Source organism: Indicator indicator, chromosome 13 (assembly GCF_027791375.1).
Source record: "Indicator indicator isolate 239-I01 chromosome 13, UM_Iind_1.1, whole genome shotgun sequence".
Classification (NCBI taxonomy): Eukaryota; Metazoa; Chordata; class Aves; order Piciformes; family Indicatoridae; genus Indicator; species Indicator indicator.
This window is the reverse complement of record NC_072022.1, coordinates 14,594,052-14,610,720: the sequence shown is the minus strand read 5'-3', so window position 1 is coordinate 14,610,720 and position 16,669 is coordinate 14,594,052. Positions and strand designations below refer to the sequence as shown.

The 16,669-nt window shown below is 38.1% G+C and overlaps 1 protein-coding gene across 1 annotated transcript in view; it reads right to left on the bottom strand.

Annotated features, from left to right (window-relative positions):
* The window catches only part of UGGT1 (UDP-glucose glycoprotein glucosyltransferase 1), a 38,436-nt gene extending 22,393 nt beyond the window's left edge, over positions 1 to 16,043 (bottom strand). Inside the window, exons 1-16 of the mRNA XM_054386104.1 lie at positions 15,916 to 16,043; positions 14,162 to 14,244; positions 13,480 to 13,610; positions 12,770 to 12,882; positions 10,870 to 11,044; positions 9,492 to 9,588; positions 7,819 to 7,897; positions 7,573 to 7,673; positions 5,802 to 5,901; positions 4,829 to 4,889; positions 4,183 to 4,274; positions 3,395 to 3,545; positions 3,013 to 3,132; positions 1,820 to 1,905; positions 1,206 to 1,341; positions 203 to 334 (exon numbers count right to left, since the gene is read on the bottom strand). Coding sequence (XP_054242079.1) covers positions 203 to 334; positions 1,206 to 1,341; positions 1,820 to 1,905; positions 3,013 to 3,132; positions 3,395 to 3,545; positions 4,183 to 4,274; positions 4,829 to 4,889; positions 5,802 to 5,901; positions 7,573 to 7,673; positions 7,819 to 7,897; positions 9,492 to 9,588; positions 10,870 to 11,044; positions 12,770 to 12,882; positions 13,480 to 13,610; positions 14,162 to 14,244; positions 15,916 to 16,040 — 1,782 coding nt within the window. The 5' untranslated portion in view covers positions 16,041 to 16,043. The remainder of the gene's footprint in view (positions 1 to 202; positions 335 to 1,205; positions 1,342 to 1,819; positions 1,906 to 3,012; positions 3,133 to 3,394; positions 3,546 to 4,182; positions 4,275 to 4,828; positions 4,890 to 5,801; positions 5,902 to 7,572; positions 7,674 to 7,818; positions 7,898 to 9,491; positions 9,589 to 10,869; positions 11,045 to 12,769; positions 12,883 to 13,479; positions 13,611 to 14,161; positions 14,245 to 15,915) is intronic.
* Between the last annotated feature and the right edge of the window lie 626 nt (positions 16,044 to 16,669).

Here is a 16,669-nt window from a genome sequence, read left to right as displayed (position 1 = left end):
GCCAGAGTGAAAGCATGACTTACAGGTCATGAGAAAGTTATCTTGGTTCTTGTACTACACATGTAGATTTTTAAATATATATATTATATAAAGCCTTGTACTAGAAGTCACCCAGTGCAGTGCAGAACTGGATCAAGTACATAAATGTATTTGCGAAATCGTGGTGAACAAGTTTTAAAAGCTCTCTTTCCTGAATTCTTACCTTTCTGTTTTGATCGTAGGCAGAATCAATTCCCAGAATGCTGTTGACTTCCACATAAGGATACTGTTTCTCAAGAACACTAACCACATGCTCCACTTGCAGCTGATCACCTGTTTTTACTTTGTTATACATCTGAAAGGAGGATACAAATGCAAGTTTATAGCTGCAACTGTAAAGCTTCTGTCCCTATCAAAGGTAAGTTGTCACCTATATTCCAGTAATTATAATAAGGCATTAACAACCAGACTGTAAAATGTGCTTACTAGCTGCAATAGCAGCTCCTAAGCGCTTTTGTGTTCTTGCTTTACCTCATAGAGGTTCCAGTGAGATTGCAAGGAGGTACATGTCTTGTATTTCTTTATATAATAATTTGCATCTTTAATTAGAAAAGCTATTTGAGGAGAAATAGTAGTGCTTAGGGGAGAAAAGGCTCAAGTAAAGCATATCCAAAGAGTTATCCTCTCCTTCATAACTGAAGGCATGCTTATAAACAATACAACAGATCTCACATGTAAAGTAGGTAATTATGTCAACTTAAAAATACATATCCGAAAGAATAAGAATGAAAGTCTTCAAGTCACCAGCAGTTTGATGTTACAGTGTGCCCCAGCTCATTAATTTTTACAACAGTATCAAACCACAAGCAAAAACGCATATACTAGCACCTGTGTTATATTTTGATGGGACAAAAGTATGAAGCAGAAACTGTTCAAAACAAATTACAATATTGAAGTGATACAGCAGGTTAGAACTCATTGGCAGAATGAGCAGAGAAGCAGAATCTGAAGAACATGCAAGAGTGTTATCACATTTAAAGTAAGTCTCACTTGTTGAAGTGAGGTCAAAGCACTTTACAAAGAAATGTACTGCGTGGTACTAGAATTTGAAGACATTACGAATAATGAGTCAAAGAAAACTGTCTTCTACATATTAGCACATAAATATAATCCTACATACATGGAAAATATTAAAATATTAATTTCCCTTTTAAATGAATACTTACAGACATGACAGTCTGGAAAGCATAACTGTTGTCCATTTCTTGTGCCACATAATTATATGCCCTAAGGAGGGCAACACCAGGATCCTGAAGTCCATCAACATCATCTGAATCATTAACCACAAAGACTAGTCCTATCCTGCAATCAAACAAATCCCCAGATCATGAGGCTATTACACTAATAAATAATCAACTCTTCCTACAGCTGTCAGCTGTGGTCATCGTTTTAGACAGAGGCATTTTCTGGAGTAGACTGATAAAATGTTGAGCTGAGCAGATAGGAATCAAACTTAGGATACATAAAGCTCTAATGGTGAGTCTGTCAGAACCTTGCTTTTCATCTCCCTCATCCAAATTACTTGCTTTTAAGGATTTGGGTTATCTGCTTTTAAAGGTTTGGGGGTTTTGACTGTTGAACTGAACTCTGTGTTCCTAGTAGCAAAAGGTATATTAAAAAAATTTTAAGTAAGAAACAGTATTTAGGAAATGCCCTTCCCAACCACCTACACATGGTATGTAACATTTCTACAGTGTGCTACCAGTGAGAATTTTACAATTGCAAAAGTCACAAAAATAAAACTGCTGTTAAAAAAATCCCATTAAAACACAGCGATTACCTCAGTGGGATGTGGTTACTGAAGAACATCTCTGCCACATTCAGTAATTCTGCTGTGGTCTCATGAGTAGGATCCACTATCAGCACCTGCACACAAATAGGAAGTGAAAAGCTCCTGTTCCCTTAAGAAGTGAAGTTACAGGTTTTTGATTAGAGAGAGCTTCATTCATGTCTCACTACAGGATTATCATTAGCCCTCTCTATACACTGCCAGAGAGATGAGGTTCACTAAATAATAGTCTCTCTTTAAGTCCAGTATCTAAAATTCCCAGTCTAAACCATTCCTTTAACCAGAAGAGAGCAGACTCCTAAAATACTTTGTATCTTCACCTCAGTATGCCCTAGCACCTCTGCTTTCACCTCTACCTGTACATCAATACACCCATTAGGATGTGCATGGCAGACTGGCATTAGCCAGAGCTGAGGGAAACAGTATTGCTCTGCTCAATGCCCTGGAGAGCAGGCATACTAAGACATCCTCAAAGCAAGCCCCAAACCAGACATAATAGGGCCACTCAGAATGAATCTAGGGCCCTTTATTCATAGTCAGTGTTGTCTTTTCATTGAATAATTTCAATGTTAGAGGTACTGAACTCCAGAGAAAAAGATAACATGTGAATGCTCCCACATCTTGAGGTGGTTCAGGTCCCTATTTGCCACTAATCAGAGTTCTATAGGGCCACACTGCCACATTGCAGAAGTTTCAGCACAGAATTTGCAAACTCCTCATTAGATCTAACTTTAAGAAGTTTACCTAAAGACTAAAAGGACACCCAGGATTAAGCTAGGGCTGCTGATCACCTTTTGAAATCTTGGTGCAAGATTGCTTTTTATCTGAAATAAGTGATGCAGGTCTTAACCCTCTTAAGAAGATACTAATTAACAAATTTGAGGGACTTCATTAACCAACCTCAGATATTACCACAATTTTAAAATGCATCAAATTCTCACTCATCAGATGGTATTTTTTTCCATTGAAGCAATTTTTGGCATCTAATAGATGCAAGAGAATCATGCTCAGTAATCTCTGAATCTCAGCCATAAGTTAATAGTACAAGAACCTTTTAGAAAAGCATCCTGTCTCAACACACTTCAGTGACAGGCTTTCTAGTATATATGTAGGTAAGGTGCAAAAGCTCATGTCCCTGCTGTTGAAAAACAACACCACACATTTCTAGTCAGATTACTACTTACAAAATTATGGAAGTTTTTTCTGATTTGTCTGATCACTCCTGGAAATGTGGGACGCAGCAGTTCCTGCACGCTGGAAGGCCAGGAATTGTACCGACTGTCAACTTCAAGATTGTTGATCCACTAAGAAAAAATAAAGGCATTTAAATGTCTGACAGCCTTCTGCTGAGTCTGAGACTGTTAAATGTTTTAAAAATCAGACATTACATGGAGAAGTGTATGAGTAAAAAGTGAAGCATTTTTAAAACAGATAATTATATTTATAACCTTACTTTCCTTCACTGCAGTTCCTCAGCTGATTGAGAGATAACAAAAATTCCCCTGACAGCTTAAGAATGCATTCCCCAACAGAAATAGGGTATTTCTAATATTAAACCATACACACCAAAATAGCTGGGCTTCTGATGTCCACAGCATAGTCTGAATCTGATGGCTGGATGTTCAACTTCAGAACGTTGTGTAGGGAAAGACCCTCAATTCCTAAGCTGTGCAGGCCTTCCATTACGCGTGCTTCATTGCGCAGCACATCAATCAAGCTGGAAGGAAAAGAAAAAAATGTTGATTTTGAAAGACACAGGAGATAACTTGCTCTTATCCTCAGGGTTAACAGATGAATGGTGTAAACAAGTCTGGCATGTCTCAGCATTGCTTCTTACTTACCACCTGTTTCTCACTGTCCCCAGAAAGTTAAGATAACTTAAACCTATTCAATTATATTGTCTTTCTAGGAAAAAATAAAGCATGACACACAAATGTAATTTCCATTCCCTGTTACAGAAATAAATCTTGTCAAAGATATAGGGTGATCTTCAGATGAAAAATTTACAGTGCTTTATCCTTTGAGAATTAGTCTGTCTTCAGATTAAAACATGTATGTTGACAGCCTTGGAGACCAAAGTCTCCACAGATCAAAAGATCAGTGCAAAGATGACTGCTTATTCCAATCTTCAAGAGCATTCCAGTTTTCATATCATCTTTTTTTTTCTTAAAAATTCACTTGCACAAGAGAAGAAGCCATTACTTGCTTTTTTCAGTATTTAATACTCAAACCTAGTCTAGATACATTGTGAAGAAGGGTCAAAACTGTTTAAATGACTTTATCATCCATGTACAAGCAGGCTGCAAGCTTCTAAACAGAATAGAGTTTTTCTGAAAAATAAAAAATATTCCTACCTAAATATGTCCTGAGTGTCCAAATCAATAAGTAGTCCATTGATGAACAGGGCAGAATCTCCTGGTTGTAATCCTAATGTTCCTTTGAAATACTGAAAGAAAGTAGAAGGCTGATAGAAGAATGCTCTGCACAGAAAAAAACTACCAGCGAGTTTAATGTGTCAAACTGTAGATTTTATCTCCCTTATTGTATTACAAATTGCATTACACCTCAATTATAGCCTTTGCTGACTTTGTGCACTCAGATTCTGAGTTCAGATACAAAACAGAAGGTCACATTCATATACATTAACAAGTGAATGCCAAAAAGCAATCACAACACTTGACTACTGTAAACAACCATTGTAGTAGCAGCTCTGTGACGAAAATCCCATATCATCATTCCCCAACAACGATCTCACTCAAAGAACTTACGACAAAGTATTTCCATATTCGAGCAAACAAGCTAAATTATGGTCATGATCCATGCTTGAAAATCCACCACTTCTTCATGTCCCGCATGCGTATTATGACAAAGTTGTGTGTGAAAATACCATGTCATTATTTTGAACAAAATGCAATTTTTTAAATAGAACTATGCTTTTCTGAGATTGAATTTCTATTAAAACATTAGTGCAAAAGACCTGTTACTTTCTGTAAGCATTACCTTTTGGTTTTCTTCAATTTCTGCTCTGAGTTCCGAAGAAACAACTGTTTTTGTTATGGCTCTACAGGAATAAAAACATCATTGCTGTGAATCATCTTTCTGTTTATCTAATGAATAGATTACGTGCCTACTTATCCTACTTTTGGTACCTTTTATGTAAATACATTTAGTGTCCACCTACAAAAAGCTGCAGTCAGGAGCACTCACCCTTTGTGGTACTATGACATAGTAGGATGCACTGTTTTTTATTTATACTACGTAATTGATCAGAACATAAAAACATTAACCACATACCACTTTCAGTGTCTAATTTCACATTAACCAGAATAAAAGTGGGCAGATGCAGAAAGGTAGAGGTGGAGGTTGGCAGCAGAAAACAAGGAGATTTCACTCCTCGTTGTGGGTTCCCATTCCTTTCCTTAACGTTGGCTGTGGTGACTGCACCATCACACAAAGGGTGAGTACAGCTCATAAGTCTGACTGAAGATACAATGAGAGTGCAGTGTCTGCTTAAGAAGCTATAAATAGCACAATCGAACATCAGATAGTGGCAAAGAAGACCAGAATTCAGGTTCTTTTTGCTCTCAGGTATATCTCCATCTACTCAAGAAGGAGGAGCTCCTATAATATCTTTACAACCTGGGCCATGGAATGTATCAGAGGAAATACATTTCTGGACCTAGCAAACAAATTCTTGCACACTTCATGCAAAAAGGTTGAGCAGCATTTCACAACAAAATAGCATGTATAATTGTGTCAAATTTTCCACCAGTTACCATCAGCTGCCATCCAAGAAAAACACTGCAAGACCCTCTTTGTAACCACAGACTGAAGAACTCTGCATAAACAATTTCCAGTGTTTACTTTCAGCCAAATAGAAACTTGGACACTAACCCAACCAATGCTGCCTGTCTCAGGTTCTGCTCAGAAAAAAAAAAGGCAGTAAGAAAACTTCCTAGAACTCAGAAGTTACCTGGCCTTTGTAGGAAAGTTCTGGCTGAGATCTTTCATGACCATCAAAGCATCCACAGGGGGAGCAGTCAAAATGCGAGCAGCAGTTTGAAAACTTAAATCTAGAAGTAAAAACAAAACAGAAGTCAAGAACTCTAAACTGAAAACAAGCTGGTGCAGAGGCATCTTTAGCCTTCAACTTCTTTGCTTATTTGTATCCTATGAAAATACATTTTTCATCTGCATCTTTAGATAACTTTTTAAATAAAAAAATCTTCATTCTATTTTTCGGCTTCTATTTGTTGCCTTGCATTAAGCAACCCTTTCAAAATGAACCAATGCATTGTCTACACGTTGCTCCAATGAGTCCAAACCATCACCTTTTCTTCCAGCTAAGGTAAGAGAATCTGCCTGTCAGAAGGGGTCTGAGTACCTATTTCACACTGTAGAGATATAAAACAGCCATCTGGGGCTACCACACATGATCAGCATTTCAAATGACTCTTTCTTTCAGACGATGAAAAACCTTTCCACAGGCCTCTGCAGATGATTTTCAGAGAAATGGGCCAGAATTGCATGCAAACGCTTTTGAAATACAATTCTTATTTGGTCTTGGTCTTTAGAAATTTCAGCTTTCCACACCAAGAATGTGACCACAGAAAGAAAACTTCACATTTCCTTTGCTTTTCTGCATGTAGCAAATCACACAAGTAGTCAGTTTAAGAGAAGCAGAGAACTGTACCTCACAATATAAAATCACAGAATGGCTTAGGTTAGGAGGAACCTTAGAGATCATCTACTCCAATCTCCCTGCCATGGATGGGATAAGGGATGGCTGGCAACTGGACTTGGTTGCTCAAGGCCTCATCCAACTTAGCCTTGAACACCTCAAATGATGGGGCATACACAGCCTCTCTGGGCAACCTGTTCCAGAGTCTCACCACCTTCATACTGAAGAACTCCTTCCTAAAATGCACTCTAAACCTACTCTTCCTCAACTTACAACCATTCTCCCTTGTCCTGTAACTAGACATTCTTATGAAAAGTCCCTCTCCAGCTTTCCTGTAGGATCCCTTCAGGTATTGGAAGGCAGCTAAAAGGTCTCCCCAGAGTCGTCTTTTCTCCAGGGTGAATAACCCCAGCTCCCTCAGCCTGTCCTCACAGCAGAGGTGTTCCAGCCCTTGGGTCATCTTTGAGGCACTCCTCTGGACTCACTCCAACAGTCATGTCCTTCTTAAGATGGGGACACCAGAACTTGATGCAGTATTTGAGATGAGGTCTCACAAAAGCAGAAAGCAAACTTCATTTTAGAAGTCCTGTGAAACAATCTGGGTTTCTTTTGTTTGTTGTTGGTTTTGTTATTGTTATTGTTTGTTGTTTTTTTTTCCCCAGTGGTGCCCAGTGACATGACAAGAAATAACAGACACAAACTTGAAAGTAGGATGTTCCATCTAAACACGAGGAGGAACTTCTTTACTTTGAGGGAGGGGGTCATTGGAACATACTGCCCAGAGCTTGAACACCATCCTGTGCATCTGTTTTAGGTGAACCTACTCTGGCAGGGAGGCTGGACTACATGACCTCCAGAGGTCCCTTCCAACACTTATCATTCCGTGATTCTGTAAAAGCTATTTCAACTGGAACATACAGAGGCACTGTTCCAATGCAGGAATTTACAGTCAAACCCTCTCAGCTCCATGCAGCCACTGGCAACCCTATTTGCTCCGAACACAAGAAGGTAAGTTTACATTAAGTGTTTGCAGTACAATACTGAAAGCCTTTGTACAGATTACCTTGCAACTGCCATACTTTCAAAGGTGCCATTTCATTAGTACTTTCCACAAGGTGTTTTCTAAGCTCTTTCAGCTCTTCCGTCAAGTCAGGATACAACTGCCTGAAAAGATGTGAGGGTAAAACAACCTCTGTGGTTTCCTATAAGAAACTCGCATAACTCAGACATTAAAAAACATAATAAAGCAGAGCAGCATCTCTGCATCTTTTGATATGACAACAACCAACAACTTACAACTGAGTGTTACCTTAGTTTTCCAAACAGAAATCCTTGTACTTCATCAATCGGGTCATTTTCATCTATTACTGTAGCATTCACATCTGTGCCTAGAAACACACAGAGAAGAACACTATTACCAGGCTGTCGAGAAACAGTTCTCACACACGTTTTGATTAGCTTCATTGCAGTATCCAGAAAGAAGAAAGAAAGGGCAAATTTCACGTTTAACAGCTGAAGTAAAGCAGATTACTGAGAAGGAAAAGCTTAAAGAGTGGACATCTTAAACACCTAGACAATGCAGAGGAATTCACTGCAACCTAGAAGCTTTCAGGACATGCCAGCTTTGGTAAAGTCCAACTGTGAACACAACCTTGAATTTAGTCTCAAAATAAGTGATAAAAAATGTTATCTGAATTAAGTCCAATTCTGGGTTTAGACATCAGAAAGATGTGCAGAAGACTCACACAATCTCCTAACTAGCTGGACATAAGCCAGCTCCAATATAGATGTTTTATGCTAAAGTCTAACTATAAGGTCCTGACTTTTTAGGTGAGCATTTGCTTCTGGACAAGCCAAAACAGCACAGGCATGAATAAAAGGCTGCCTAGTGAGAACCTTCCCAGAATCAGACAGGAGTTGGATGAGAACCATATACACCTCTATTGTGCAGCTTACTATCTATGAGTTGCTTGCCGCTCACAGCAACACAAGCCAGCTGACCATTTTGTAAAACTTCTTAACATTTACAGATAAAATTTTTTTCCCAGAATTACCTTTTTTCCCCTACCTGAAGTGACAAAGGCCTCCAATGTCTTATTCTACAAATTGTATCAGGCCTTTTTGCGTGACTTCTTGTCTCACAATGGCAAATTAATGGAAATTCTCAAACAGTAATAAAAACCTTAGGTTGCATCACTTCCTGTGGTATGTTAGTTTCTCTCAAAATTAAATATTTTTGCAAATAAAGACCAGAAGTTTTATGTGCCTATACTCTAGATGGTAGAAAAATCTGGATTCTGGTCTCCATAGATGTTATCTCAAACTTCAAAAAAAAAAACCCAGCAAAACCCATCAACAACAGCCAAACAAACAACAAAAAAAACACCACCAAATTTTTTTTTCTTAAGTCCAAGATAAAAGCAGGAAATTCCAGGGTTCTACATGTGTGTGAGAATGTTTAGATAAAAAACACACAGACACACACATATTACCTTAACAAACAGTTTTGGCACGTGCATGAGAGTTTGCAAAACAGAGATCAGTGTTCTGAAGAAAGCAGCAAAAGCAAAAAAAGCACATAGAATTCCAAGTCCTGTTTTCCCAAAGAACAAGAGCAGGAAGCACACTCTGCTCTGACAATGAATGAACTAGAGCAAATTAAGTAGAGGAATTGCTCTACATCTGCAGAGATCTGATTATGTGGTAAAAAATCAGTTACACAACAGTGCCACTACTAAAATCTAGTCCAGAGTCACGACTCCATTGTGCCCAGCATTTCACAAAGACAGAAGACAAGTGCCATGGCAAAGACGTGCTTCATAAAGAAGATAATCCCAGTAGAAACAGGAAGAGAAGTGATTTGAGAGCTGAAGAAAGAAGAGATCTGCAATCCCAACAACCACTCAATCATATTGAAAAAATATAAAATTATCTTTGCAAAATTAAAATGTTCACACTAAGATAGTTAAAGTAATAATTCACCTTTCACCTGAGTATCATCCTTGGCCTTATATTCTGTACTTTTAATAGCCAGTTCCACACCATAGCCAGAGAGGTAGACTTTTTCTTTACTGGGATTCTGTAAGGAAAAACGAACAGCACAATATTGCCACTCTTCTGTTTTAATGTATTAATTAAAAGCTGAAATCTCCCAAAGCTAAGAAATCTCAAGCTGGTGCACATTTCAGACATAACTCAACAGGCACAAGTGAGAAACAAACACAATGAGTGATTCTGCAGCAATGTACTGTAATCATTATATTTCCCATTGTACTTTAATAAAACTTTCAGAAGTTCAGAGAACAAAGGTATCTCTGTGAGCCAAATCCCAGAAAGCAAAAAGGAAAACAAGGATTCAGAGTGTTTGCCAAACAGAACAGGATAAACTCCTGTCAGCAAATCAGATAAGAGGAGGGAAAAGAACTTCAGCTGTGATGTTCAAAAATTAAACAGGCACTAAAGAGCTATAACAGACAATTAAAAAAAAGGATGAATCAATTACTCAAGAAAGATGCATAACTAGTTCGGACTTTAATAGGAAATAAACATTATAACTTTTAAAAAGTATTTCAAAGTATACCAGAGTCACACAACTGTATCCAAATCTTTTGTATAACACAATTATTAAAGTATCCTCCCAACACTGGTAAGTAAATTACTTTTTAAAAGGAAAATGGTGACTGTTTTATCAAAAAGTGTGACTTTATTTTATCAAAAACCCAAATGCCACTGGAAGTGAACCAGCTGATGCATTTTTTTGCATTCAAGTCTGGCTGCTACCTGCTAAGCTGCAGGGTTTAGCAACATTATGCCATGTTCAGGAACAAATTCAACTGAAATTTCTCAGAGCTTTAGAAATGTAAAGTTAAACACCAATCCAGTGGTTAGGGGCAGAATAGGGGAGATGGAAACCAGGGTAAATTTTAACAGGGCTGGAAAACAGTTCTGTAATAAAATTTCTACAGAAACAATGCCTTTCATTTGAAAATGGTCTCTGAAGGTTAATCCCTGCTTTGCACATCAAGTAACAGAGCAGCCTGACCGTGCAAAGATCTATTTCCTATAATGCAGCGTAGGTAGAGCAACATGTTTTTAATCTGTAATTCATCTGGAGTTTAACTCTGCATGTGTAAAATCAAATCGTCCTCTTATTTAAACAATTGTGAGATTTTAAATATTCCAAATGCCTCAGCTACATGCAGTAAAAAATTCAACTTTGAGTATTCCAAATAAGTACCATACAGAAACATGCCATGTAAATGTAAAGGGAAGACACTTGGGACATTCTTCTTTTTGAAAACCATGAGCAGTTACTCTTTTCACATCAAATGCCTTTGTTACAATGCACCAGTATACTTACGGCAATATAGTGTCTGAGGACATAAGTGATTTCTCCTGCCTCAGCTTTTAAAACAAGCCTCTTATGGTATCTGTAGAACTCCTCTGAGCCAATCTCAGCGTAAAATATGACGACAGGACTTTCAGGATTTGACACGGGGTATTTGTGGTCCCCTTTGAACAAGAATGGCTTTGGCCTAAGAGTAAACATTGAAGATTATGACACTGCGATTCACAGCACTTCCTCACTCGATGCAAAATGGCTATTTTTCATCTTTAATCGCTGTTCCTGTCTTTGTTCAATACATCTCAGGCTATTCCCACAGACTATCAATGAGGCATCCTAGGCTGCATCAAAAGACATGTGGCCAACAGATCAAGAGGCCATTCTGACAGTTTGCTCTCTTAAGACCTCTCCCAGAGTACTGTGTCCAGCTCTGGAGTCCTCAACACGGGAAGGACATGAACCTGATGCAGTGGGTCCAGAGGAGGGCCACGAAAACGATCGGGGTGCTGCAACACCTCTCCTATGAGGACAGGCTGAGGGAGCTGGGGTTGTTCAGCCTGGAGAAGGCTCCAGGGAGACCTAATAGCAGCTTTGCAGTACCTGAAGGGGGCCTACAAGAAGGCCGCAGAGGGTCTGTCTACAAAGGCCTGTAGTGATAGGATGAGGGGTGATGGTCTGAAACCAAAGAAGAGTAGATTTAGATTGGATGTTAGGAACAAGTTCTTTACTGTGAGGGTGGTGGTACACTAGAATAGGTTGCCCAGGGAGTTGAGTCGAGTTGAGTTGAGTTGAGTTGAGGCCCCATGCCTGGAGATACTCAAGGTCAGGCTTGACAAGGCTCTCAACAGCCTATCTAGTGGAGGATGTCCCTGCTTACTGCAGAGATTTGGACTAGATGACCTTTGGAGATCCCTTTCAATCCAAACCATTCTATGATTCCATGATTATCAAGCTCACCAGCACTTGAAACATGTTGATAAAGTTTTGTTAAAAATGGACATATGAAAATCAAACAAGTAGCTAGGTGCTATTTGGAATGTAATATGATCCTTTTTTACAAAAATAACCACTTCCCTTTCATTTGTGATATTTTTTTCCTGATGGAAATTCATAAATTCTGTATTTAAAAAAAAAAACAAAACAAAAAACCAAACAAGGCTAACAGAACAAATGTTCCAGGAACTCAAATTCAAGAGGACCCTGTCCTTGGCCCAGTATGAAAACAAGAAAGTGAATGATAAGACTATTTTCAATTTCTGCTTTTACAGTTTATCTACTATCAATGAAATATTTAAAATCAGAAGAATAGCATGTGAGCTACAGATACCATACATCTGCACACTGACCAGAAAGAACCCTTTATGCTTATAAAAAAACCAACCACCTCTGAAGAAGTATTTTATTTTATAGTTTGTTACTAACAGTTACAACCAAGTTCTGTTCTTATAAAGAAATTTGAATTTGAAATAAATTGTGTGATAATAATTTTTTTATTAATGCTGAAAAGCTCATAAAGGAAATAATTACTTGGCTTGCTTCAAGCCGTTCATGAAATGATCTTTATTAACTAGCATTTTAGTATGCAGCTCAGCTCTTCCTATGCTTCCTACATACTAAAGGTTTTACATATTCCTCAGAATTCCTACTGTCCTTCAATAAGTTGTTTCCAACTTCTCCCATGCACTCTCAAAGCATTCCTCCTCCTAGCAGAATGTTGCAGAACAAGGGATAAGAAAACAAATCATTCTAATCAGGATTAATAAGAATAAGAGACTGCCACTCTGCAAGCAGTGGACAGATTAAACAACACTAAAGCACGCAAAAAGTATTGGTTTGTTACAGTCTCTTCATAGCAGTAAATTTAACTGGGGTAAACTTTAAAAGCTAATCCAGTGATAGGTAATTAAGCACATACCTTTCTGAAGCTGACTGTAAAAGGTTTCCAAGAGAGTCAAATTCACATGTCTTCTCCCCATGCACAGCAAAAAACAGGACACAGCCCTTTGGAGGAGGTTCATCTGCTGCTATCTGTATTAAAATATTTGTAGTGAAGTAGATTGAATGTTTGCCCTTAAAACAAGTGAAAATGGTAACAGCACAGCTCTGTGGCAATTACTCTTCTTTGCTTTCCTAAATTCAAAAAATTCTTCCCTGCAAACCAGTAATTCTTCCCTGTTTATTACATAATTTAAATGCAAGGTAAAAATTGAAAAATTGAGAATTAAGTCTTTATCTTACTAAAAATAGTTTTCCAGTCTATTAACAGTGGAATGAGGTACAAAAAAATGAGGATTCCAGGTACAAAAAATGAGGATTGCAATTGTGGGGGTTTTGGCTGGGGTTTTTTTGCATGACACATCACTCTCTATCTGTTGAACATCAGATGATAAAATTATTCCGGATGAAAAAACAGAAGATATCCCCTAGTATTGCTTAGAGAAACCACGTTATAATGCAGATGGATTCAGATTTAGCACCCAATGAAATTAGAATCAACTCAGACGTATGAAGCACTTCATCAGTTCAAGATTACTGACATTCTCAACTGCCTCCTTACACAGATCACACCTTCCAGGGTCTTAAGTAATGCTCTGCATCTGAGGATTTCCCCTGTGCTGTACTGACCTGCTGAAAAGCCTGAACTGTTGCAGAATAAGATCGTAAAGACAAGGAAAATTTCAACAGGTTCTGCTGCAAAGGTGACAGGTTCTGACAGGCTACTTTCATCATTTCATGGTAAGAAGAGTAATCGCCACCTGCAAAATCAAAGTACAAGCAGTTATCTTTCTGTGCCATATTCTCATCGAAGATGGACTTTTCATCTTAACTGTGATTGTAACAGAAGCCCATGACATAAGTTGTTAATATGCACATGACCATCCCTCCTCAATTGTCATTACAGCTTACAGATGGATGAGAGCAAACTTCAGTAGAGATCCATGAGAGTACACTTACATACAAACATAAATACATACATACATACACTTACATTCCTGAGGATGCAAACATAGGCTTGGGGATGAGGGAAACGGTTAAAAGCTCCCATTTAGTTTCAGTTGAAAAACAGAAACACAGAGAAAAGGCATTTATAATATTTATTTACTTCATGTTGAAATGGAAACTGGCAAGTAAAACATGTTTCAGACTAATCCACTACAGCTTTCATTAAACAGATAACCTTGAGCACGGAAATTAGTCCTCATATGACTTTCATAATACTAACACAATGAAAGACAAAACATTTTAGTTTATTTTTCAACCATGTCTGCTATCAGTCATCATCAAGAAAAATATTATGAAAATTTACCATCATGTTCAGATGCCTTAATATTTTGAGCAGCTTCAACAAAATTCCAGAATTTTTCTTGACCTTCTTCTGATAAAAATTCACTGAGTAAGAAGAGAAGAGTAAGAGCTATGAATTTGCTCTCAAGTTACAATTCTAATTGTACCAAAAATTAGCTCCTACCATAAATTTATCTATATCAGAAAACCATGTTAGTAGAAAAAGTAGACCAGGAAAGCTAAATGAAAACCAAAACAATAGTTGCAGGCCAGTACAAACACCTATTAATGTCTCAGAGACTGCTGACACACAGACAGCACTGTACATACTGGGATCCCTCCTCCCTAAGGCGTTTCTTTGCTAGCTGTCTTTTCTGAGAAACACACGTTTTTGTTTACTGTGCTGTTACCACAGTGGTTTGGTGGAACTGCTGGCTTTGGTAAGGTCTTTTGTATGTTTGCTCTTAAATGAGCCAAAGAAGTTCCAGCTCCAAATCATGATGAGGAAATTCACCACATATTAAGCATATGATTAGGTAGACACAGATAGTAAAATGATTCTCTAAACATTGCTAACAACGAACACTTTATCATGTCTAAACTTGTTACATGCTTCACATGCCAAAGGATGTTAGAATACAATATTTGGAGCTCGCTACCTGCCACAATAGCTTGTGTGTTCATTTCAGCCTGTCCTGATCCAAGGTGGCAAGTACTGCTAGACAATTGGGTAATGAATTGCTGGGCTAAGTAAACTGAACAACACTGCACTGTTGTATCATTCTCTAGTTTACCCCAGATGAACAATCCTAGCTACCCAAAGTCTTTGACTATAACGGTTAGGTTATGTATCAAGCCTTTGGCACATGATTCATTTGCTATTTCACAGTCTCTTAGGGTGAGCTTTTCCCCAGCAAATGTCAGAATATTTCAATCCTGGCATTAACACTTGGGCTTTGCATTTTACTGCTTAAGGATTTTTCAGTCTTCAAACTTCAGCTTCTCTGGAGAAGATGACAGAAAAGTGATTTCACCCTGGACCACCCAAAACCATGCCCATCTCAGTGGAACCTATCAATGCTCAACTACTTTCATGTGAACCAATCTGCAATAACATAGGTAGAATTCCTGGTGTGGCAACATCTTTAAGTGATGCAAAATTAAACATGTGCTTTTAGAAAAAAAATCTCAAAGTGCTATTGTGCATAGACAGCTCCAAATCAGAATACCGCAGAATGAAATGATGAAGTCTAAAGTGCTAAGCATGGTGGCAGTGAAAAGATAGCATTTTACTTTCTTTTTTTTTTAAACAGTGTCTTTAAAAACGAAAGTGTTTAATACCATAGAAGAAATCTCACGAGGTTAACTTGCACAACTCCTAATAAGACAGTTAATTTTGGATAACCAACATACAACTCATATGAACAAAGTTAAACTCAAGCTTAACCCAGCTAACATATACAAGCAACAGATCAAAACCTACAATCATTCCTAAAGACAGAAGTCTTTAGAAGGCAATGCTAACCCTAAGGAATTATTGTTGTTAATGTTTGTTCTAATGCCCAGCGAAAGAATTTATCATGCAAATAAACTATCTCCTTTAAAATATTCATCCCATCCCCCCAAGAAGAGCAGGGATCATGTTCAACTGATATTACTGCCAGTAAGTTACTAATGACCATAATGCAAAGCACCTCAAAACAAATCAAAAAGAGAACACCCTGCATTAGGCTCTAAGAATATTCTCATGTCAATGAAAACTCACAATGCACTTACCTTGTCTCAAGTAACAGGGGAGTTGAAGACCACTTTGTAGTTAGAGACGTTGTCACAGCCTTAGAGTCTCCTTTTACAAGTGAAGAGCTGAACCAAATTCCAAGAACTGCAATAAGTATTCCCATTTTATAGAAGAAGCCTAAAAAGATGAAGAAAAAAAAGTTAGTTTTGTATTGCTTCTTTTAATAAATACAGAATCCTACATACTCAGATACATTAAGGCACATTTTAAGATTCAGAGGCACATTTAGTACAGTGCATCATTGAGATAACCATAGTCTCACCTAGGCTTACACAATCAAAAATACTATGAAAATATGAAGAGAGACAAGGATTTTAACATCGGACTCTGGAGCTGCAATTAAACGTCAATCAACTCCAATTTCCTCTATGCTTATGCTTTCAAATAAACCTGCTTCTGTTCTGAGACACCCACATGATATCCCCTGGCTTTGAGAGGAGGCAATACTAACAGCATGTATTTCAAATCAGGTGGAAAGCCACCTGCCATTCATTCTATGAGAGGTACAGTCATGTTTTCTATTTGCACAGACACATTTGCTGGTGCACTAACCAGTGTCAGAGGAGCCAGGCAAGGTCAGGGTTCCCTGGTCAGCCCTTTAGGTTTTGCTGAGTACAGCGGCCTTCTCTGGGGAATGAAGAAACAAGCATTTCCTGGATGCACTAAGTACCACCAAATTTAGAAGCTGAAAAATGAATGAAATCATGAATGCACACTCAAGTGATACTGAGC